This window comes from Meles meles, chromosome 12 (assembly GCF_922984935.1).
Source record: "Meles meles chromosome 12, mMelMel3.1 paternal haplotype, whole genome shotgun sequence".
Taxonomy (NCBI): domain Eukaryota; kingdom Metazoa; phylum Chordata; class Mammalia; order Carnivora; family Mustelidae; genus Meles; species Meles meles.
Window position 1 is genome coordinate 6390567 of NC_060077.1, and position 24392 is coordinate 6414958.

At 51.1% G+C, this 24392-nt stretch overlaps 1 protein-coding gene across 1 annotated transcript in view; it reads left to right on the forward strand.

Annotated features, from left to right (window-relative positions):
* Positions 1 to 24392, forward strand: part of KSR2 (kinase suppressor of ras 2) — a 403084-nt gene that overhangs the window by 306256 nt on the left and 72436 nt on the right. The window contains exons 7-9 of the mRNA XM_046024145.1: positions 2638 to 2721; positions 20228 to 20301; positions 23191 to 23336. Coding sequence (XP_045880101.1) covers positions 2638 to 2721; positions 20228 to 20301; positions 23191 to 23336 — 304 coding nt within the window. The remainder of the gene's footprint in view (positions 1 to 2637; positions 2722 to 20227; positions 20302 to 23190; positions 23337 to 24392) is intronic.

Below are 24392 nucleotides of genomic sequence, written 5' to 3' on the forward strand. Positions count from 1 at the left end.
TGGTTATGTCCATTTGACAGATAGGGAGACTGAGGCCCTGCACAACTATGTGATGGGCCTACAAGCTTTAACCCACTGAGCCACCCAGGCGCCCCTGATGGGCCTACAAGCTAATTAAACTTCGCACTCTGTGTTCTTCGGACACTGCTGCTCAGAGTTTTCTTTGTACCGAGGCCTCTGGGAAGTAGCCGAGGGACCTGTGCACTCATTCATGGATTTCTTGCGCTAGTATTTGTAGAGCATATCTGTGCCTGGGTAGCAGCACCGCGCAAGACCAAGGTCCTGCGCCCTTGTGGACTCGCGGTCCGGTGGAGGGCTGCGACGGTACCTGGGAGCGGGGCTACAAGGGCGGGGGCAATATCAGGGGCAGACAGATCGCCACTGGGGGTGCGGGGCCAGGCGGGAACGAGCACACTCTCCCGGAATGGCACCTCGTCAGGGAGATGGAGGGAGAAAGGCATCAAAGAGAACCGCCTTGTCTGCTTCCCCACTGCCCCGGGCACAACCGCACCTCTGGGTGGGCCACACCCCTGACTCAGCTCCACCCCTGGGTTGGCCACACCCCTTACTCGGCTCCAGCCCTGGATTTCTCCCATCCCGACTCAGCTCCACCCCTGGGTTGGCCACACCCCTGACTCAGCTCCACCCCTGGATTGGCCACACCCCTGGCACAGCTCCACCCCTGATTGGTCTGGCCCGGACTCAGCTCCACCCCTGGATTGGCCACACCCCTGACTCAGCTCCACCCCTGGATTGGCCACGCCCCTGGCACAGCTCCACCTCTGATTGGTCCCGCCCTGGCTCAGCTCCACCCCTGAATTAGTGCTGCCCCTGGCCAGCTCGGCCCCTGAATTGGCCAAACCCCTAGCTCAGCTCCACCCCTAGGTTGGCCACACCCTTGGTTTAGCTCCACATCTAGATTGACCCCATCTTTGGCTCAGATCCACAGTGGGTTGAGTAGCTCCCTGCTTAGCTTCATCCCGTATTTGGCCCCACCCCAGGCCCCGCTTCACCCCTGGACTGACCCTGCCCCTAGCTCAGCCTCGCCTTCTTGCTCGGTCTCATCCCGCGGCTCTAGCAACCTAGAGTGTGTTAGATCTGGGTGTACCTCATCCTCAGATACTGATTCCCAGAGGAAGGGTGATGATCTTGGGCATTAGAAAGGTCTTCTTGGAGGAGCCGGGACTTGGGATGCCCTGTTACTCTTTTGTCTCACCCTGTGTTTCTCCCCGGGCTCCATGCCAGGAGGAGGAGACATAGACTCACCCCAGCCTTGGTGAAGAAATGAAATTAAAATCCCATTTTACCACCGTCCTCAGAGTCGCCCCAGCCAGAGTTCAGGAGGAGAGAGAGCTGATCCCAGAGATGGGAGAGGACTGGAAAGAGAGAGAACTCTAGGCTCCAAGGCTCGTGCTGCCCGCCCGCGGTCCCCACACAGTGGGCTGGTTGCGGGGGGTGGGGGGTTACCACAAGCCTGTTCTTTTCATTTCCAAGAGCTGCCAAATGGCACACGGTAGGGCCTGCCAGACTTGCTGGCCCCGTGGAAGGGACAGAAAAAGACTGAACCAACCACCCCCCAGTCCAGAAAAGGAGAGGAAGTTTCCTCAGTCACAAGAGCCCCCATTCCAAATATTACCATTTGCTTCGATACACAGGCTTTGGACTGCAGCTGGTCCCGCTCGGAGGGTGACTGACCCAAATCAAGCATGTTGGTAACGCAGAGGGATGCAGCCTTGCCCTCAAAGTTCTCAAGCACCGAGTTACATAATCACTTCTGATATTCATTTTGACACTCGGAGGTAGAGGAGATTAGATACAACTCCTGCGGAAGGTGGCAAAAATTGAAAATGAAAATTAACTCTGACCCGGCAACCTTCAGCACTTCTCTGGGGCCAGCCCCGCTGCTGCCTGGTATCTCTTGAGAGAAGAAAGCACCCCAGCAGCAGCGAGAGCCCCGGGAAGTTAATGTGATGTGCCTCTGTTCCCGACGGTTCCCTCTCCTAGCTGTCTGTGCAGAGCCCTCCTAACTGCCTTGCGTTTGCCGCAAGGCAAGTGGTGGTGATTGGCGAGGAAGAGGAGCTCACCGCCTACAAGAGCTTTCACTTTGGGGACCCTCTTCTCAAGTTTGAGGCCTCAGCTCTTCTCGGGGGGTAGGCCCCCATCAAAGTGTCCCAGATGATGTGACTGGCAGTGATGGGGTGATGGGTGGGCTCCTGGGAGCCCCCACCTTGCTTTGTGGTTCTCTGAGGACAGCTCTAGTCCTATCCATTGCCCCATCCCAGTACTGAACTCGGCACATAGCCCGGCACCAGGCAAGACTTGTCACAAATGTCCAGGTAATAATGAAGTTACAGCCCAATTGAGTGAGCCCTTACTACATGCCAGGTGGTGGAAGGCCCTTGACATGCATGGCCCATTGGGTCCCCCCATCACCTGTGACATTGGTCATCATCCCCACTCTACAGACAGGAAGACCAAGTCTCCGGTGGTCTGGACAACTTGATGAAGTCACACGTCCTGGAAGAAGCAAGACTAGAATCCGGGGCCTGTGTGCTTCCTCTTGAAGCAGCTCATCCTTCAGAGATAGCACGGTCACCATGACCTTGCCCTTGAACGTTTTCTGTCTCTGTTCCACAGGTTTTCCACCAAGTACTGGATGTCTCAGACGTGCACAGTCTGTGGGAAAGGAATGCTTTTCGGCCTCAAGTGCAAAAATTGCAAGTAAGTGGCTGCATCCAGAAATGTTTTCGTGGTGTCTGAGGTCCGCGGGAGCCGTGCTGGGCTCTGAAATAGCTTACAGAGGTTTGATTTCTTGGATCTCCGGAGGATCGCTTGCTCCATGTTTCAGAACCGTGTCTTAAGGGAACCTCTACCTTTGGGGAAGGGGTCAAGGAGGGCAATTTGGAGGAAGCAGCAGAGCCGTTGGATGATGTGGGAAATGTGGAAAAGTGTTTGCCGAGGCACCGCCGTATTTGCACATTTGTAGCCTCTAAGATCAGGGGTTGGTCCGCTTTTGGTCCGGTTGGCTAAATGGTAAACACGTTAGGGTCTGCAGACCCAACGACTCAACTCTGCCCCGAGGCAGAAGAGCCACCACGGACAGTCTGTCAACGAACGGGTGTGACACATTTATTCCAGTAACACCTTATTTACAAATTTATGCTACAGGCTGGCTTTGGCTCGTCACACGTAGTTTGCCAATTCCTGAGTTAGAGTTTGTGAAGTCCTTCCCTCCTTTGTTGTTTCTCCTCCGAGGAGAGTATCCTGATTCTCCGTGTTTTACAGATGTGGAAGCCGAGTCTCAGCCAGGAGGAGCCCCTGCCTGAGGTCACACAGTCCCAACCCCTAACTCCTCTCCCCTGTGTGGCTTCATGTTGGTCTCAAGTTCTGGTTGGGAAGGCTCGACCTTGCAAACCGCCCCCCCCCCCCACTTGCACACACCCGTGCCAGCTTGTGGCTGGCAAAAGGCAGAAGTGGCAGAAAAAATGTCCGACGTGGACTCTGTAGTCAGACTAAGATGAGTTCAAATCCTGGCTCTGTTCCGTTCCAGCTATGACCTTGGACAAGGCACCCCACATTTCTCTTCCTCATTTTTTTTTTTAAATCTGCATGAAAAGAAGAATCTTCCTTCCTGCCTGATGTGGTTAGTACCCAACAAATCAGGACTCAAGGACACAGCCCAGTGCCAGGCTCAGAGCTCTGTCCTCTGTCAGAGGTCGGGAATGCCTTTCTGCCTGGCCTCCCTCGCTCCTGCCATAAGCGTGTGCAAAATACTTTTCTGGTCCAATTCCTGTAAGATTGTTAATAACGTTTAACTGTATCTGAGAACGCCACGTGAGCATGCCTCTGTCTGCTTGATAGGAACAGTTCAATTGAAAAGAATGTAGGAATCTCTCTTTCCTTGTCCAGCCCAGGCTGGCCACACCCCTTTGGGCTCCTTCTGGTCTCTGCACATCGCTGCCCCTTGGTGGAGGGGACAGAGCGGTGGCGAGCGCTTATTCTCCCCACTGCCTGGGTGTCTCACCTGAGTAACAGAGGTAAGGCTGAGCTCCCTTCCTTCCCGGAGTTGGGGAGGATTAATTAGCCATAAGGGGCCATAAGCTCCCAGGCATAAGGGGCAGTGGGGAGCAATGGCCCAGAATGACCGCCTTGGTCCCCCCTAGATCCTGTCTCTCAGGTGAGGGAGCCCTCATGGTGATCCCTGGCCTTTCTGACTCTGAGAGGCTTGAGGCCAGGCCCTCGGGTGCACTGATACTCCCCACACACCCGCTGCCCCCAAGGGGCCTGTCTCATCCTTGCGTACTCACACCAGTCACACCGTGTTCTGAGGGAAGCGGCAGCTCTCACATCCTCACACCTGCCGAGTGGAGGCTTTGAAGTCAAGTAATTAGGTGACAGGGACGCAGCCAGGAGTCAGTGAGGCTGAACACTTCCTGAGCCGTTTTAATTTTCAGCCCGAGAGGCGGAACTCTGAGGCGGCCTTTGCTCTTGCTTCCTGTTCTAGAAGTAATGAACAAAGACTCAGACCCTGCCGGGAGTGGGGGAGGAGGTTGGAGAAGGGATGGGAACCAGGGGGAGAAGCACAGGCTTTGGAAGTAGCCAGAACTGAATGTGAGTCCCAGTCCCACTGCTACATTCTCTGTCTGAGCTCGAGCCGACGACTTATCAGTCATCTTGGGGTTCAGTTTTCCACTCTGTGAAGTGGGTGTGATGCTGGCCCCTTCCATGGGGCTGTGGGAAGGAGCCAATGAAATGTTCTCACCCCACATGACCATGTTCTGTCAAAGAGCATTCTTCCTCACTCCACCTGGTGCAGAAATGGCTCCTGGGGTGTAAGAAGCAGAATTCAGCCGAGGTTGGATTGCACTGTTGATCTCACCAATTTGCTCAGCTCTTAGAGAAGCTTCCAGAACGGTGGAAGCAGAGTCTGTAGTTGCTCCAAAGGTCCGGCGTGCTTCCAGTATTTTGACATTTGTGTAACTTACAACAATTTTGTGCTTGTAGCTGCAACAGAACTTGGGGAAGATGCACCTGTAGAGAAATGAATTTCGGTAGAACTGAAGTGTGTGCGTAAAGAGCCATGACAGATGACAGTGCAGAGAGGTGGCACCAAGAACCAGGAAGCAGCCTTTTGGGGGGGGGGGCGGAATTGTTCATTTGCTCAGCTGTTTATTGAGCACCTACTATAATCCAGGCACAGTTCGAGGCTGAAGGGGAATCACAGTGACTAAAACACACAAAAGCCCTGCCCTCGTGGAACGTACAGTGCCAGGGGAGTGGAGGGACAGTCAACAAACCAGTGAAATAGGTCATCTTTCTGTTCAGAGGACCCTAAGTGCAAAGGAGAACAAAGCAGCGAGGGGGGTGAGGAGGGGCTGGGGGAAGGGCTAGGATTTGAATTAAAGTGCCCAGGGAAGATCTCACACTCGAATGGGAACTTGGGAAAAGTAGTAATCTGTGGCACAAGTCATTTCCTGTTGTCCTAAAGCATCCCAGAGGCGCGAGTTTCAATCTGCCCTGAAGACAGTGCCCCCCCCCCCCGCCCTGAAACCTAGAGCATTGCTGGTTCTGTTATTGCCAGCAACCTGCGGGGTGAAGGATTGGATTGGACCCAGGCGGCTCCACGTGTGGTCCCTGGACCAGCAGCATCAGCATCACCTGGGAGCTGGTTAGAAATGCAGACTCTTGGGGTGCCTGGGTGGCTCAGTGGGTTAAAGCCTCTGCCTTCGGCTCAGGTCATGATCCCAGGGTCCTAGGATCGAGCCCCCGCATCGGGCTCTCTGCTCCGCAGGGAGCCTGCTTCCTCCTCTCTCTCTGCCCGCCTTTCTGCCTAGTTGTGATTTCTGTCAAATAAATAAAATATAAAAAAAAATAAATAAAACCCTGCCCAGACCTGTGGTATCATTTTAAGACTGTTCTAGGGATTCTTGTACACGTTAAGGCTGGAGAAGCACTGCTCTGAGTTATCTCCAGATTCCTTGTCGAGCTGATTTTCTTTGTCTAGATCAGGGGTCTCGAACTCAGGTGGACATCAGAATCCCCTGGAGGGTTTGTTAAAACACAGATTCCTGGGCCTGCCTGAGAGTCTCTGATGTAGCAGGGACACAGGTACTGCCGGTCCTGGGACCGCATTTTGAGAACCGCATTTACTACATAAAAGTAGCAGTTTGACAAAATCACTCTTTATTCTCCAGCCTGATGTTTCAGTAGATGAGGTTTGCTTTTTGGGATTTGTTGTTTTTTTTGTTTGTTGGTGGTAGTGGTGGTTTTTTGGGGTTTTTTTGGTTTTGGGTTTTTGTGTGTTTTTTTGTTTGTTTTTGTTTTTGTTTTGTTTTGTGGTTGTTTTTATAGACGGTCAATTTTGCTAACTATTTTTTAGGCTTTTGTGTTATTTCATCTCTTGGCCTCGTTCTGTAAACTTGAGTATTGTTCATCATCATCTCTCCAGCATGCTCATCCAGTAAGTATTTGTGTGATAAGCCAAAAGATAAGGCGTGATTGGAATCCGGGGTTGTAGGTCACACGCACACACCCGTAATTGAATCCTGACTCCACTACTAACAGTCATGTGACCACTTCTGAGCCCCATTTCCTCTTCTGCCAAAAGAAGAAAATAATATCTCCCTCACTAGATTGTTTAAAAAAAAAAAAACACAAACACAAACACAAACAAAGAAACAAAAAAGCCTCAAAAAACCCCAAGTGAGGTAAGTAAGGTAAAAGGCTCAGCCCCCGGTACCTGGTGTATTATAAGAACATGATACACGAAAGCAAATACTGTTACTAAATTTATGGATTAATTTTGGGGTACCCCCCCTACCCAGGAAGCCAGGATACTCACAAATGTCTAACCCCCCTCCTCCTCCTTCGGCTTAATGGCCACTTCCTCCGGAATTATCATCAGCTGTCTTGTTGGCGTTCTGAATAGAGAGATTAGCAAACTAATAGGAAATTATGCTCAGAAAGCAATTTGCAGTTATCTAAATTGAGGACTTTTCATCTAATAGGTTCATGAGCGCGGAGTGGAGTTTCGTTCTAAGTGGTCGGATGTCAGCACAATCCCCGTATTGTCTGATGACTGTGGATTCAGCTGCAGGAAGATGCTGATGGGTTTCCCAGCTCTCATTTCATGCGTTATCTGCAGCTTTCCTCCTTCTCGAGGTCTTTCCACAGGTTTCTGCAGAACCGAGGTCTGGATCCCTGGAAACCTGGCCACTCCTATCTGCATGTCTTGAAAGTGCTCAGTGGTGAATTCGGGTGGCTTTTGCTCTAGGAAACTTGAGTTTGAACCAAGGGTTATTTTGGTTTTTTAACTGCAGGGACTGGGTATGGAAAGGAGGGGATGTCTTCCAAAACTGTCAGTGGAGAAGCATTTGAATTGTCTGTCTCTTGTGTGTGTTTTAGCCCCCCTCCCCAACACTCTGTTTTTAGAGTGTGCTGTGGTTCTGGTTGGGTCAGCATCCCTGGAGACACGGCTGCTTACAATTGTCCCACCTGACAATTCCCAAGGCTTCCTGGCCCAGACGCCTCCCAAGGCTTCCTGGCCCAGACGCTGGAGGTAGGGCCTGGAAACCTGCATTTTTAATAAGCCTCCCAGAGGGTTCAGATTTGCACTGCAGTGAGGAACCTGGATCTAGAATTAGGGTGGGGGTGAACCAGTAGGTTAATTATTACTCCGGAGGGAGATGCTGGGGCTACACCCGGCTGGGGGTAGGGGGATACGTGATTCGCATCAGGGGAGGCCGTCCCGGAGGCCTTTGAAGTCTTGAGGGAGGAGTGGGACTTAGCCAAGTGGAGCAGGGGAAAGGGTGTTCTGGGCAGGGACGTGGCAAGGGCAAAGCTTGGATCAGGACTTAGAAGGACTTGAGCATATTTTGCAGTTGCTTGTAACTGGCAATGCAATAGGTCCGTAAAAAGCTAATTCTGCCAGCAGCTGCAGTACCGGGCCCTGCCGCTCTGACTCATGGGCACTGTTACCTGGGGCCCCAGGCCCGGGTAGTAGGGACCGCTCCCTCCCGCTCCAGCCCCATTCCTCAGAAGCTGGACCTGTCATCTTGCTGGAGGGAGTCGCTTGCCAAGGACAAGGCCTTGGGGAGAACAATGCTGGTGTCAGGGTGGCCTTTCCTTCTGACAGTCGAGTGCAAGGCAGAAGCCAGGGGTTCTGATGTTCTCCGAGTCACCTGTTCTTACAGCCTGAGACAGGAGGGGCTTGGGTGTCAGAATGCCTTGTAGATGCTATGACTCATTTTTCTTGAAGACCATGGAGGAGTACTCACTCCTCTACTTTGAAGACAGGATGATAAAGTCAGTAACCACAGAGCACCGCCTTCCCCTACCCATGTATGTCTGGATGTATATCCAGGGACCTCATTTACCAGTGGCTGTGGACGCCGCTGCTAACAGCTCAAACCTGAGACCTCCACTGGAGGTTTGCTTGTGGGGAAAGAGCAAAGTGCCTGGGGAGGGGGGAGCCTCCCCTCCCCAACTGGCTCAGAGCCAAGCACTCACTGGGGTAGGTATACAGAAGGGCAGCTAGCTTGCCTCAGGGCAGACACCGTCTGTGGTCCAATTCATGGTCCAGAGCTCCAGACGGATCAAGCTGAGACCAGAGTCACTTGAAACCACATCTTAGCTTAGCTTCTCCCCCATTTCCTATTCGGCTCCCCCTACAATGGAATCGGTCTCTCTTGGAGAACTCCTTCCATATATCGCTCAGGAGAACACCCATCTTAGGACCCGCATCTAGGGAACCCAGCGTTGTTGTTTTACCATAAAACGACAGCAGGATCCACACCCTGGAGCCAGAGAGAGCTGAGTTTGGGTCCTGGCTCTTCTACTTCCCAGCTGTGTGATTCTGAGGAAGTTTATAAATCTCTCTGATGTAAAATGAGGCCAAACCATTCGTGTGATGTGAGTGCACCGATCACATTAATGGCGTGGGGATTCCCTCCAATCAGAATCTTTCAATAAATCATTCCACCTTTATTTAGTTGTAGAAACTGATTTTCTGTTAATGCGAAGTAGGAAGAGAAACCTACTCGCTAAATCTCCTCCATGTGTTGACACGAGGTCGAAGTTCTGGAAAATTTATCACCTTCCCTCCTTTTCTTTAGTACTTGTTCCCCATTTGTCTTTTGGGATTTTCCAAACCATCCCACTTCTTGGGGACATGTCCAAGCGTTTATATCAGGGCTTCTCAATCTCAGCACTGTTGAAATTTGGGCCCAGATAATTCTTGGTCTGGGTGGGATCATTGCAGGATCCTGAGCAGCATGGCTAGCCTCCACTCACCAGATGCCAGGAGCAACCCCACAACACACACACACACACACACACACACAGATACACACCCCATCCCCCGTTGTGACAACCAAAAGTGTCCCCAGACTTTACCAGATCTTCCTGGGGGGAGCAAAGTTACCCTTGGTGGAAAACAGCTGGTTTATGTAACGAATCAGTCACTGCCAACCAGTGGGACTGAGGCATACATCATTCAGTTCTGGATTGTCAGCGTTAGAATACCATTACTGAAATATTCAACAGAGTCATCAAACATCTCAGTTTGCCTGGGACTTAGCACTGAAAGTCCCATGTCCCAGGTGACCTAGGTGGGTCGGGGCAGAGCTCTGCAAATTAAAACACTTCATGTGTTCCAAACTAGGTCACTGCCTGCTTCTGGAGGGGTGAGGCCCATAAGTATTTTCTTGGGAAGGTCAGGAGTGAGCTTGGAAAACTGAGTTAAGCCTCACAGGATTTCCGATTTATTCCATTGTTTGCATGCCCTTTCTGTACCTCCCTTCTCCTCCTACCTTCAGCAGCCCGGCTGGACATGCTTTCCATTTCTCTTTCTGTAAACTGTCACTTTACTAATTTTCATTTAAATGAGCCGTGCACTCCTTTATCCAGTTTTGCTCCATTACTGGACCTAGTCACTTGGATTTTCTGCTCTTCTCGGTTCCTATCGTGCCCTGTAGCATCTCCTAACCTGTGTTTTTGCCTCAAAACACAATGTTTGATCTGAAAATGTCCTGACTTTGTACAGCAACTCCGGCCACAGGTGATGAGCTAGCTAGGAGGGAAAAGTAAGCCACGGTTGGTTTGAGCCACGGCTGCACTAATTTCCCACACCCTGGAAAAACTGGGGAGGTGATCGGCACTGATGTCACAGCTGCTGCAAGCCTCCCGAAAGCTTCAGGAATTTGCACGACACACAGGATATTGGCAGGATATAATTATGAGCGTGCGTTTCGGAGATCACCAGCTTAGAGCCCGGACTTACTATTCCATTAATAGAAACATTTCTGTGTTTTGCAACGATCATAATGGGAATTCGTGCTCCCTTATATGAGTTTTTACCTAGTACATGCAAAACTGCATCCCGTTAACAGTTGTATGGGAAGGGGGATTATGATTTTACTGGATGCCCAGGTGGGCGTTGAATGGGATGATGATGGTGCCCATGATAACATGTGTCGAGGGCTTACTAAGTGCTGGACATTTTGCTAAACACTTTTATGCATGATCTCATGTAATCCTTGCAACAACCATGGAAGGTAGGGTTTGTCCACCGTCATTTTACAGATGAGGAAAACGCTGGCCTTCAGGAGTAAAGCCAGAGTCTCCCAGTAGCTAGATCTGCTCATCAAACCACCGGTATCTATGATTCGAGATCCCAAACTCTTAACCACTTTGCAAAGGGCCAGTCACACAGTAGGCCAGCCACAAAGGCTAGCCCCGAGGCAGAATGTTCTCAACCTGACCCTGGACCAGAGCTGGTCATCTTTTCCTCCTCCTTTCCCCAGCCGGCTATCCTCTCCCCTATTTCTTGGATTGAAAGACGGCCAACTGGTCTTTGTGTTTTGATGAGCACTTCTGGGGCTTGGGAGCCAAGAAGACTCTGGGGTCACTCTCTCCTCTCTTGGTGGAAGTTGCGAGATGAGAAGGGGGACATCTCCAACAGCTAATAAATCACAGCTTTCCTGCACTATATCCTCCTATGGGGAGAAGTGCTGGGTTTTCTTCATCATTGTTCATTATTTGGCTGGAGCTTCCAGGATGATCTCTACATTAATACTCCCCCCAACCTTGTTCATTTCTGTTGTCGTTTTCCCTAACCCAGTCTTGGGCCAAAGAGCTCCGCTTCACTGAGTTGTCAGCAGGGACGGGAAGAAGTGTTTTTGATATCCTCCACTGAGAGCATATGGGGGCATTTCTAGAAGCATCAGCCCAAATGAGAGACCGCAAGGGAACCCAGATGAGACAAAACTGTTCGGTTGGGGTATTCAACAAAACAAGCCCCATGGGAAAGGGCACAATGATTTGGTTTAGTGATTTTGCAGGAAGCCTTGAGAAACTCTTAATGCTGTGAGCTGGGAAAAAGAAAACAGAGGGAGAAGGTCAGAGAGAGAATGAGTGAGGGACGCCCTTTAATTTTAGCTATCTGCTGCCAGAGGGGGGCTTCCCAAAATGCTGATCTAGCCTTCACCTCCCTGTTTAAAATCCTTCCTTGGTTCTCTCTTGCTCTCAGGGCAGATCCAGGCTCACGATGCTAAATGGCATCATCCCTTGCTCATCTGTCCTTCCAGCCTTCTCACTATCTCCCTCCTCACACCCAGAGCTCCAGCTTCATCGAAATGTCTACCCCTGTGGCAGGCCACGTGCCCATCAATCAACACATCTTTGAACTGCCTTTTTTTTGCTCCTGCCTGGATCTCTCTTGCGCACTTCGGCTATATTTGGATATATATATTCGGATATGTAATTCAGATATAGCCGAATTTGCGCACTTGCACATTTATCCTTCAGGCTCAGCTCAGTTGCCACTTCCTCCAGGAAGCCCTCCCGGACTTCCCTCAGGTCCAAAGTGCTACGCCCTGTCCTCTACCGTCATTCCATATTACATAACCAGGATGTGTTGGGCAACATACCTGCCTGTCCCTCTGACCAGACTTTAAACTGGCTGAGAGTAGGGCTGTGTCCGTGTTGTTCACTCTTTGTATGTCCAGAGCTAGCACGTATGTACTTGGCATATAGAAAGCGTTCAGTAAATATTGTTTGTGCCATAGACCTCCAAAGTTACTTCTGGAAGGAAAGTGGTTCTTGCCAACCCAAGGCCCCAAGAGCCAGTTCTCATCCACTCAGAGGCAGCTGAGAGATGTTCATGCTTAAAATAGTGAGAGGTGGGTTCGCATCCCCGGATGGTGAGCCCCATGCTAAATGTTTGCAAGAGAGATGATTGAAGAAAGAATTCTGGCCCTGTCTTATGACACATGGCCAGGACCTCACAGAGCATCTGGCACAAAGAGGGAAGACAGTCATGTTTTGGGTGCGTGAATGAATGAATGATTCTCACTCTGCCCTTTACTGCCTGTATGATCAGGCTGCTTACTGAGCCTCGGTCTTCCTAACTTTGAAATGGACGTGATGGTATCCACCCTTCGTGGCACTGTTGTTCAGAGCAAACAGGTTATGTAAGAACACCTGGCCCGAAGTTGGTGTTTCTTTAACGTTCCCTCCATCAGAGGTTGGGTTTTTAAAACACACCACTGGCCCTCAGGAAGGAAAGGCTGTGTCCTGCGCAGATGGATTGCAAAGCAAGCTGGTATGCACTAGAGAAAGGCGGGTTTGTCTGCTTGGAGCCAACTTCTTCTTAATTGATTAGAATAGCTCAGTGAACCATTTGAAATGGATGGGGGACTGTGTTCACAGGCAGGAGCCTTGCCCCGCTCTTCAGGGAAGACTAACATCCTGATCCCAGGGTCACACAGGCTCTGGGGTCACATGACCCACAGGGCTGCTGGGGGACAGGACACGTCCATTAAGGAAACAACAAAACTGCTCATAAAGGGGACATTTGGGACGCCTGGGTGGCTCAGTTGGTTAAGCGGCTGCCTTCAGCTCAGGTCATGATCCCAGCGTCCTGGGATCGAGTCCCATATCGGGCTCCTTGCTGGGCAGGGAGCCTGCTTCTCCCTCTGTCTCTGCCTGCCTCTCTGCCTACTTGTGATCTCTCTCTCTCTCTGTCTCTCTCTCTCTCTCTGACAAATAAATAAAAATCTTTAAAAAAAATAAATAAAGGGGACATTTGTCCCCCACAGTTCCCCGGGCGAGGTCCATGCAAGTCTGGTGTGCTTCTAGCCCAAACCCTGTCCCCTGTCCTCACACTGGGGAGGAAGGGAGGGCAGCGAGAAGGGGACGCCGACAGGGACATACCTGCATTTCACAAGCGGCAGGGGATACCATTTGTAAAAAAAGCAGGAATCATTTCAAGAAGCTTTTTGACAGAGACGATTCAATCCCATACACCAGTGGTGTGTGATGGCTTTCCCTTTGCCCTTCCTTCCTTTGTCTGTCCTTCTCTGTCCCTCCCTGTCTGTAGTATTTATTCAGCATTTTTATACACCAGCCACCAGACCAGGCACTGAAAGGGGAACAGGAACGGCAGCTATAAAATGAGGAAGACCCAGATCTTGCCCTCCAGATAAATGCACATATTTAATTTTCAGAGGGAGAGGATGTCTCATTTAGCCAGCAGCTCCTTTGGGGAACGAGATACTCCACGTAAGGAACTTTTCTCGATAGCTGAAGCTTATCCTATTAGCTTTGAACGTTTAAAAAAAAAAAAGGATGTAAGCCCCTTCAAGGAAAAGTTTTTAAATAAGCCCTTTCCAAGTTTCCAGGCTGTAGGAGGTTCCCATGGCATTCTCTGTGTCCACTCCAGTGCGTTTTACACTGCCTGGAGAAATGTTGACCTGTTTGCTGCCTCAGTGGGCCCCACTCAGGCTCGTTAGATCCTCATCACAGTTTTGCCGATGAGGAGCCTGGAGCTCGGCAGGGCACATGGAGTTCCCCTGGGTGTGGGAAGGACAGGACTGCGATTCAGGCTCAGGCTGGCCTGCCTCAGAAGCCCAGGCTTCTCCCCACTTCTGGAAACACATCTGACCTTTGTCTGCTGTCAGGCCTTGTTCAGATCTACCATGCTAATTCACGGAGCTCCTCCCGGCCACGTTGGATGGGGGCTTTGTCCTGGCAAGTCCCCCTGCCTTTCCTCTGGGTGGAATGGAGCATCTGGAGAACCACGTTCATGAAGGGCTGTGTGCTGAGGACACACGAGGGACAAGGAGCAGAGAGGGCTTGGGGTTGGTGTGAGAGCTTTGGGATGGGCCATGTTAGGTTTTGAACCATCGTAGTATCCTGGCTGGGCTCCTGTCTTTCTAAAGACCTCAGAACAAGGATTTAAGGGCAGGTGGTTTATTTGAGACATGATCCAGGCCACACCAGCAGGGGAGGAGGGGAGCGAGACAGGGAAGGGAAGGCAGCCGGTCCTGGGTGCCTCGTAGGGCAGGGAAGGGAAGGCAGCCGGTCCTGGGTGCCTCGTAGGGCAGGTAAGGGCGCTGCATACCTTTGACTTGTCCCACCGAAGGGAGAGGAGACTGGGATAGTCCTCAACCAGCTTCCACCCATGGGTGTTTCAGATCTCCAGGCGTTGCAGCGAGCCTACAGTTCAGCAAGAGAGAGGGTCTTAGGGGCTTGAGTGGAAAGCTGTGCACAAACTCGCAACAGTAACAAAATGACAGTTACCTGCTACTTCAAGCAGTTGCCTAGGCACTCTGCCCCCCTCATGTGGTCAGTCTTCTTTGTAACTACAGATACTATGTTTCCCTGTAAATACACTTGCTATGATTGTCCCCATTTTACAGATGAAGAAACTGTCGCTCAGAGTAGGTCAGCGACTTCCCCAAGCCGTCACAGCCAGGAAGAGGTAGTGTCAGGCTTTGAACCCAGATTCCTTCTCCATACTCTCCTGACCCCATTTCTCTTTTTGTTGGGGCGGGGGAGTAGAATGCTGGGTTCTGGAAAATCTAGGCTTCTAGACATACTCATTTGGGGAAGTAGAATGTGTCCTCCTCCTAGAGTGGTTCTGGGACGCCAGCATGCCCATGACAAAAACCCACATTCCCAGCACAGACCGAATTAGAGCTTCGGAGGGTAAGGCTGGGGGGTGGGGGGCATCAAATTTGGAAGCAGGTGGTCGATCTTCACAATGTGTGGTCCTGGCTTGCTCTTCTGTGGGCGGTGAAAGGAGAAGTCTCCTTTGAGTGGAATCCTGTGTTTTTCCTGCTGAAAAAAACGATTCTTTGTAAGTGGGGCATGGTGTGTCTGCATCGTGCGAGAGCCTCATCTCGGTCCTTCTAGGGTCTGTGTGATTTCAGCGCTAGGCTAATCCTGCCAGCTCGATTAGCAGGTGCTGGACATGCGGGTGTTAGTTCTTGACGTACCAGCCTCCATGCAAAGGGTTAAGTGTGTTAGCGTGAAAGAGTTCTCTGGGCCTTTCTGTATGAGCAGTGGCCCCATCCCCGGGGCTGCCCTTTGAAATGCTGCCTGGAAGGACAGGCATTCCATCTCCCACCCTTTGGCCAGAGATGAAGGAAGGCTTTTCCAGAACTGCAAAAGACAGGCAACAAGGGATCCTGGAGAGGAAAACGCCAGAGGGAGATAGGAGATGACCAAGGTCCCAGGAGGCTTTGCCTGCCCCGTCCTGGTTCGGGCTGGGTCCAGAGGTCGCATGAAGCTGCTTGCCCCTGCTCAGAGCCCTGCCCATGAGAACAAGCTTCTTCACATCTGCACGTCACCCTTCCAGCTGGGCTTGTTAGAGAAGACTCGTAGGCGGGAGAGGCAGAAAGGAAAAATTTCTTTCTGGAAGCTTCTAGCGTGGAATGAAGTTATTTCAAACAGGAATGAGTGCAGATACTTCTTGGTTCCATTCTCGTTTGGCATCAGCAGATTCCCCAGCTGGGGGCCTCCAAAGCATCAGTCCGACCTGTCACAGCTGTCGCAAGCCTCCCGTGGCCCCCTGGTGCCTGCAGAATCAAATGCAGACTCCTTGCCCGGTTGCCGGGGGCCCTGCCCATGCCCTCCTCCCCTTCCTCTTGTCTGTATGGCTTTGCTGTTCTCTGTACTTCAGCCTGATCAGCCTTTAACCTCTGATCCCTGAACCCGCCAAGCTCGTTCTTGCCCCCACACTTTAGCTCTGGCTGGAAGCTCTTCCCCTCCCCCTCACATACTCTCCATCCTGTTTCCCTGTATGATTTTTTTCTCCGTCTCACCACACCTGCGATGATCTGATCTTTGTTTACGTGTGGTTTGTCCCTCCCCATAAACATAGCGGCTTCTCCTGTCCTGTCCCGGAGCCCAGTTAAGTGCTTTGCAGAATGATGGAGAGGCTAGTTGTACATCCAGCAGAGCTTCCCGCTGGGGTGTGGATGCAATATCCATGCCCTCCCTGGGGGCTGGGACCTTCCTGTAGGTCATACAGTCTGTGGGCTTTAGAAAAGAAAGACAGGGGTGCCTAGGGGGCTCATTCAGTTGAGCATCTGCCTTTAGCTCAGATCATGATCCCAGGGTCCTGGGATCCAGCCCCTGCACTGGGTTCCCTGCTCAGGGCAGAGTCTGCACCTCCCCCTCCCCTCCCCCTGTTCATGCTCTCCTCTCTTTCTCAAATAAATAAATAAAATATTTTCTTTTAATTTATTTATTTGTCAGAGATCACAAGTAGGCAGAGAGGCAGGCAGAGGGGGTGGGGGGGGCAGACTCCCCACTGAGCAGAGAGCCTGATGCAGGGCTCAATCACAGGACCCTGAGATCACGACTTGAGCCGAAGGCAGAGGCTTTAACCCACTGAGCCACCCAGGCGCCCCAAAATAAATAAAATCTTAAAAAAAAAAAACAAAAAAATTTGCAAGGAGGTGGGATTTTTATTATCCTTGTGAAGTCAGGTAACTGTAGGGGGAAGAAAAAGGTGACATTTTAGGCTTATCTCAAAGGAGGACCTTTTGATTTCGCTGGTTACCCAAAGCTTCCTGTTCATTCACTGCCACCCCCAAGATATGAAGGAAGTGGAGGTTTTGGAGGCATCGGCATGCTGGTTAGACCTGGCCTTGGGGCCTCTGTCTCTTACTGGCTATTTGGCCTTTGGCAAGTTATCCAAATTTGCCGAACCTCGGTTTTTCACTCCGTAAAATGGGGAGAACAGTAGTTGCTACTGTTTCGGATTGTTACAAGGATTCTATAAGTTGTGTAAAGCCCCAAGGGGCATTGCTGGTACTTCACAAGCACCATGTAAGTGGAAGTTCTTGTTCTTCTCTGAGTCACAGCGTCTTTGTGACATCCGTGACCGAGAGGACCTCTTAATGTTTTTCAACCAGTAAAACTTAGACTGTCAGAAACCAAGAGCTGTCCCCTCTTTCTGATAATTCCAAATTATGTCAGCCAGCTTGTCCCAATCTAGTTCAGTCATTCGCTCACCTCCCTGTCACGAGTTCGTCACATACGCATAGCAGCCTTACTTTTATTCATTTACGCCTTATCGCCTTTTTAACTCCAATACATGTATTGAGGGGTGCCTGGGTGGCTCAGTGGGTTAAAGCTTCTGCCTTCAGCTCAGGTCATGATCTCAGGGTCCTGGGATCGAGCCCCGCATTGGGCTCTCTGCTCGGTGGGGAGCCTGTTTCTCCCTCTCTCTCTGCCTGCCTCTCTGCCTACTTGTGATCTCTGTCAAATAAATAAATAAATAAAATCTTTTTTAAAAAAAGTATTTAAAGATGAAAGTGTATCCTGTCACCATGAGTGGAAAATCAGCATCACTTGCATGAATACGTGGCAACCAGAAAAAAAAAAAAAAGATGTTCCGAGAGAAAAATTAATTTATTAAGTTTCCTGTTGATAATGTGGTCTTTCCAAATCTGGGACTGTGGTTAGCATGTGGTAGAGAAATGTAAAGACGTGTTAGCACCAGAAACCTTCTCCCAGATGCAGTCAAAGTGAAGATGACTTGGAGATAGACTAATAATGTTCTTTCTGCCCACATTCCTCCTTGCTTCCCCTCTGCACTCCCAGGGGCCCCAGGTCTAACTTTTCCATCTCAGAGTGGAATCCGGGGCCCTACCGGGTCCACCACAGACTGAAGACAGGAGGAATCGGGAGACATGCCTATGCATTCCCAAACAGTCAACGAGACCGGTGGTTCTCATGCCTGAGCACGTAGCAGACTCAGGGAGAGGGCTTGTTGAAACAGGGGACTGCATTTCAGCTCTGAGTCTCCACTTCTAGCAGATCTGGGGTCCCTACCCCAGAAGCTGCCTTCCTGAAAAGTTTGGAGACCACTGGTGCTGATGCTGCCGATCTTGGGACTCCGCTTGGAGAACCACTGAGCCTGGGGCGGGGAGGGGGGGGTCCAAGTGGAGTCTGTGGCTGGACATTCAGATCATTCTGTTAGAACTGTCAGGTCCCCGGAGGGCAGGAAGGTTGAGCTTCTAAAGCTTCTACCTCTCTGGATGGAGTTTGTTACTGGGAAACCTTTAAGCAGGCTGCAGGGTCCTTCTGGCAAGAAGGTCCGCTGTCGGCAGTCAGGCTGGCGTGCACAGAAATGGTAAGGGGACCCAAAGGGGTGCAGACTGGACACCCATAGCGTCTGCCACGGTGCGTGTTGGTATGGAAATTCAGAAGAATTTCCCACTTACATATATACTCTGAAAGGAAAAGACAAAGCCAGGTCACAGTTAGTTGGTTTTGGTTTTTGGGTTTTTGTTTTGTTTTGTTTTGTTTTATCCTTTGGAAGCCTGGCAACGCTTTGGGAAAGAACAAGATGACATTCTCTCAAAGGAGGACATTTGACTCTAAACTCTTCATACCTCTGAAACTGAATACCTCTCATGAATCTCATCCTAAATGGAAGCCTTGGTTAGCTGTCACCTGTTGCTTGAGGCTTGAAAGAAAATGAGAGGCCGCCTTTGGCACCACCGACCCAAGTTTTCTGCCAGGAAAGCAGGGTTAATCTGTTTTTCCATCTGTAAAATGGGAATGATAATAATATCCGTTGTGTAAAGTCTTTATAAAGATCCAATAACATAGCATTTGTATCATGCTTAGTACAATGGCTGGCAGACGAGTCTGCAAGTAGACAGGGGGTGGTTATTAGGATTGGGTGATGATGATGATAAGGATAAAAAATGCAGGGGCGCCTGGGTGGCTCAGTGGGTTAAGCCGCTGCCTTCGGCTCAGGTCATGATCTCGGGGTCCTGGGATCGAGTCCCACATCGGGCTCTCTGCTCAGCAGGGAGCCTGCTTCCCTCTCTCTCTCTCTCTGCCTGCCTCTCTATCTACTTGTGATCTCTCTCTGTCAAATAAATAAAAAAAAAATAAAAATCTTAAAAAAAAAATGCAGACTGTGGATCGCCTGGATGGCTTAGTTGGTTAAGTGTCCAGCTCTTGATTTTGGCTCAGGTATGATCCCAGGGTCGTGAGTTCAAGCCCTGTGTCAGGCTTGGAGCTGGGCTTGGAGTCTGCTTAAGATTCTCTCTCTCTCTCTCTCTCTCTCTCTCTCCTTCTGCCCCTCCCCCCATCCCCTCACTCTCTTGCACTCTCACTCTCCCTAAAATAAAAATGAAAAAAGAGGGGCACCTGGGTGGCTCAGTGGGTTAAAGCCTCTGCCTTCGGCTCGGGTCATGATCCCAGGGTCCTGGGATCGAGCCCCACATCGGGCTCTCTGCTCCACAGAGAGCCTGCTTCCTCCTCTCTCTCTGCCTGCCTCTCTGCCTAGTTGTGATTTCTGTCTGTCAAATTAATAAAAATATTTAAAAAAAAAGTCCAGACTGAAAGGTGAAATATCTTTCACTGCATAACGTCTAAGTGGACACTGTTGAGGAAGGAGTTGCTACTCATACTGGACCACCCGCGTCTGACCTGGGAGAATGGAATGACAACAGCCTTTATCCAGAGTTAAGTTCCTAGATGCCAAGGAGATACTTTAGCTGCCCCATCTCATCTCATATTTTGGTATTCACAGCTTCCAGAGCTTTCTGAACCACCAGGGTATCCTGTTCATCTGTCCATCCCTCTACCCACCCAGCCTTCCACCCATCCATCACTCTACTCATCCATTCCTCCATCCACCCATCTCTCCACCCATCCATCCATCCACCCACCCACCCACCCAACCATCCATCCATCCATCCATCCATCCACCCAGCCTTCCACCCACCCATCACTCTACTCATCCATTCCTCCATCCTCCCATCTCTCCATCCATCCATCATCCATCCACCCACCCAACCATCCATCCATCCATCCATCCATCCATCCATCCAACCATCCATCCATCCATCCACCCATCCACCCATCTATCCACCCACTGCCCATCTCTCCATCCTTCTCTCTCTTTCTCTCTCAGGTTAAAGTGCCACAACAAATGCACCAAAGAAGCCCCTCCCTGTCATCTCCTGATCATTCACCGAGGAGGTAAGTATTTAACACTTCCTACCCGAGGGGTAGGCTGGGGTGGGGGCTCTTGCAGACCCTCGGAGATAGCTGTCCCATCCGGGCCATTTCTGGGTACCTCTTAATCCCCTGATACTTACCTAATTTTGTCCCCTCTGACACTCTTCTTCCTGACATCTGTCTCCTTCATCCATCTCTGTTGCCTGTTCTTCGTCTTCCTTGCCCCTCTGATGGTCTCTCTGTTACTTTAGCCCTCAGATTCATCTCCCACTTCCTAAGTCTTTTTCTCTCATTCTTGTCTGCTCTCCTAATTTCCACTCTCCTCTCTTTCCCCCAATCTCATTGCTTTTCCTTCACACATAGAAAGAGTGCTGGCTGAGTTTTGCTCAATCACTCGGCCCTGCAGAGGTGGGTGTAGGGAGGGGTCGGACTTGGGTCTCTGGATTTGGGCCATCTGTGTTCTGTCCCCTGGGGCCCTGGGAATGTCTGGGCCCAACTGTCCACATAGGGAGGTAACAGCTACCCTTAGGAGAGCCACTGCCAGCCTTTCCCCTGGGGTGCGGGGGAAGCAAGACCAACTGAGTGCAAAAGAAAGACTGGAAGGAAAGGCTTTGCCCTGCCTCCCAAGGACTCAGTGGGAAGCATCTCCTCGGGAAACCTGGCAGTCCAATCTGGACAATAGTTCCCCTGACTCTTGTCTCGTGGGGTAGTTATCTCTCACTGTCATTATCTACATTGCAATTCATTCACGGGGGACCCTCTAGGCCTGTGCTCTCCAATACAGCAGCTGCTGGCCACGTCTGTTTAAATTTCGATTAAATGAAATAAAAGTAAAAATTCAATGACTCTGCCACACCAGCCACATCTCAAGGGCTCAGTGGCCACCGGTGGCTACCATACTGGCCAGTGCACATAACCAACGTTCTCCTCGTGGCCGAGAGCTCTCTTAGGTATCACCGGTCCCGACCTTTGCTCTTCAAAGTGCGGTCTGTGGATTGATAACCTGGAAATCCCTGGGGAGCGGTGTGGTTCCACACGCATGGTTTCTGGCCCCACTGGAGACCTACGGAAGAAGAACCTGCCTCTTTCACCACATCTTCGGGCAGCTCCTCTGCCCCCTGAAAGTTAAGAAGCAAGGCCCTAGAGTAGAAGTCGCCAACACAGGGGTCAGCAGGAGCAAGCAAGGATCCTAAAAGAGAGTCGGTGGCCATGTGAAGCCATGCAGAGTGGAGAGGGCGCCCAGGGGCCATCTAGAGAGGCCAGCCGTTCCAGCAGCGATGGAGGCAACGTGGACCTGCTCTGCATTTTTCTCGCGGTGCCACGAAAAGCTCAAATGGTTGTATGAAGACGCTGGCAACTTATTAACCGTTTTAAAATTCTCGCTGGCCAGTTCCCCATCACCCTCCTTCTATAGGCCGGATGGAGCCTTGGAGCTAACATTGTGTATACCACCTGCTGATCTGGGACAGAGTGTCCCTTCTGGTCCCTGCTGTGTCCCTCGAGGCTCCCCTGGCCTTAGTCAGTGTAGGCTCTGGGGAATCCACGCCGTTTTAGAGCGAACCCAAGGGAAACGTAAAGAAGGAAGCAGAGTGCCGCCCAGAGTCCTGGGATGTGTTCCAGAGCCCACGGGCTGCTGGTTGTCCATGATCTTTGCGTTGCTTACCTCCACGAGGAAACTGCAAGTAAAGGAAAAATCTTCAGCCCTTTTGCCCCTTCCCACCCACATCCCAATCAAGAACCATCTGTTCCTTGCACAACTGTATACACTCAACGAGGCTATTTTTAAACGTGAATTCTCAGCAGCTCTCGAGCCCTAGTCTTGGGTCAGCATCACTGGAGACATTCCTCTCCGTCGTGGACTCTGCTGGAGCCCAGCTCCCATGCACAGACCAGAACCAGCCTGCTGCATGGCGACTGGTTTTCAGAGACTGACCTCTGAGGAAGGGCTCCCTCCCCCGACCTGCCTTCATGGCCGTGCCCCCTTCACTCCAAGGCAGCAGGTGCCTGTACATGCGAAAGCCATGGATCTTTCCAGAAGTCCCCAGGTTCTTGCTTCCCCCTCGCCACCCCCACACCCCTGTTGATAGGAAGTTTAAAATATAGTTGGTTTCCATGGAGATGGCAGCTCAGGCTAAGCAGAGAAATTAAATCCCCGGGTCAGTGCAAAGCTTTAACTTTTCCACCAATGCCCCACACCCCGTGCAATAAAAACAGTGAACAAGTAACACTGCCAGGCATCAAATTTGAACTTGAGCTTCTCAATCAGCCCCTCCCCAAGGCCCCATAAGAAGTTATAATAACAGAGGGGTAACTTGGATGGTGTGGTTTGGATCAAGAAGCATTTATTTAGCACCAGCTGTGAGCCCAGCTTCTTGGGGAGGATACTGAGGGGAGGTCTGGACGCACTAAGCCTTCCTTTCAGGGATCCCGGTGGCCTGGTTTACGACAAAGGTGTTACCACAGAAGTGTTCTGACATGCCCCCAGCCGCTCAGGCCTGAGGAAACCACAAGTAGCAAAGGACTATCCCAACACAAAAGTTAGATGGGGGCAGGGACAGGTGACCATTCTGAGCTTGTCTGTTGATTGCAGACCCTAAGGAATCAGGAACCTCTTGTATTTCAAGGGAGGGTCGAGTCTGAAATGAACCCCAGTGTGAGACCATTATGGTGTCAGAAACAACCTGGTAGCTTAAGTTTTATTATTAAAATTTCTAATGGACAAGTCATTTACCGACAATATAAAGATTTTAGAAACCAGAGAACACCTGATCTTACTACCAGGACACGACAACTATCATTTTTGGAGAATTCCCTGTTGCTGCTGGGGGGGAGTGGGGGCGGGCCTTCGGGGTGGCGTCTGAGCTATGCCCTCCTGGCCAAACCTTTTAAAACCAAAATGGTACTTAAACTCCCAACTTGCTGTTTTTAACCCTACGGATCCAGCAAGGTTAGTCCGAACAGAGTCCGTCCCGTGTGACATCAACAACCCTCTACGAAAGCCACCCCGGTATTCGGACCTGCATATCAGCCAGACGCTCCCCAAAACCAACAAAATCAGCAAGGTGAGGCTGGGGTCCTGCCCAGCGGGGACATGCTGGGGCTGGCAGCTGCCAGGAGGGGCCGGGGCGGTGGGGGGGGGGGGCGGGGGCAGGGCTTGCGTAGATGGCTCTGGGAACCAGCACCTCCCAGCCCACCTGGGTTCTCCTTCCTTGCTGCTTGTGCAAGTAAAGTTTGGGGGCCATCCAGCCATCAGTGGAGATTCAGCGCGCCGGAAATCTGTCTGGTTTTGAAAGAGGGCACACAGAAGTGAGAATGAATGAGTCTGTCAAGGAGGGGGCAGTAGGGAGAGCAGGAGAGCCTGAGCAGGTTCCTGAGTGGTCCAGACCTGCTCTCTTTGCTCTGTGAGATGTTCCGCCATCTGCCAGGATTAACTTTGTAGATGGTTCTGGGCTGATACAGCTGTTGAATCAGACCACCAAGAGATTGGGGGTGGGGGGTCTATTTCTGAGCTCCTGTTGAAGACCCGGTGGATGGATAAGTGGGGGGGCCCAAAGCTCTGAGCCTCGGCCAGTTTGGTTGGCTTCCGGCTGCTCCTCACAGGGTGGTCAGCAATGAGCCTCTCTGTGCATCTTTCTCTCCACCGTGGCATGGAAATTTCCGGTGTGATTTCCACATCCTGTGTTTGGTCTGTTGGTCGGACTGCATCAGAACTGTCCCAGGGAGACCTGCAGCCTTACGGTAGGAAGCAAAGGCTGCACATGCCAACAGGTGAGTTTTCAAGCTCCCCGATGCTTTTGTGCATTGTGTAGGAGGTGCATAAAGTATAAATCAATCCAAGCATGTGGGAAGTCACCACCTGCGTTCAGAACCCAGAGGAACATCGAGATGGCTGAGTGATCTCTCCCTGGCAAGGCTCAGCCTGGCTTCTCTGCCTCAGCTGGAGAAAGCGTCCACCCCTCCCCCACCCACCCTCCGCGCAGCAGCCAGAGTAATTCCTAATGAATGTAATTTGAATCCTGTCCTCCTCTGCTTAAAAACCGTCCAGTGGCTTTCTGCTGTATATAGAAGACAAATCAAGCTCCTTACGGCAGCCTGCAAGTCCATGAGTAATTTGGCCC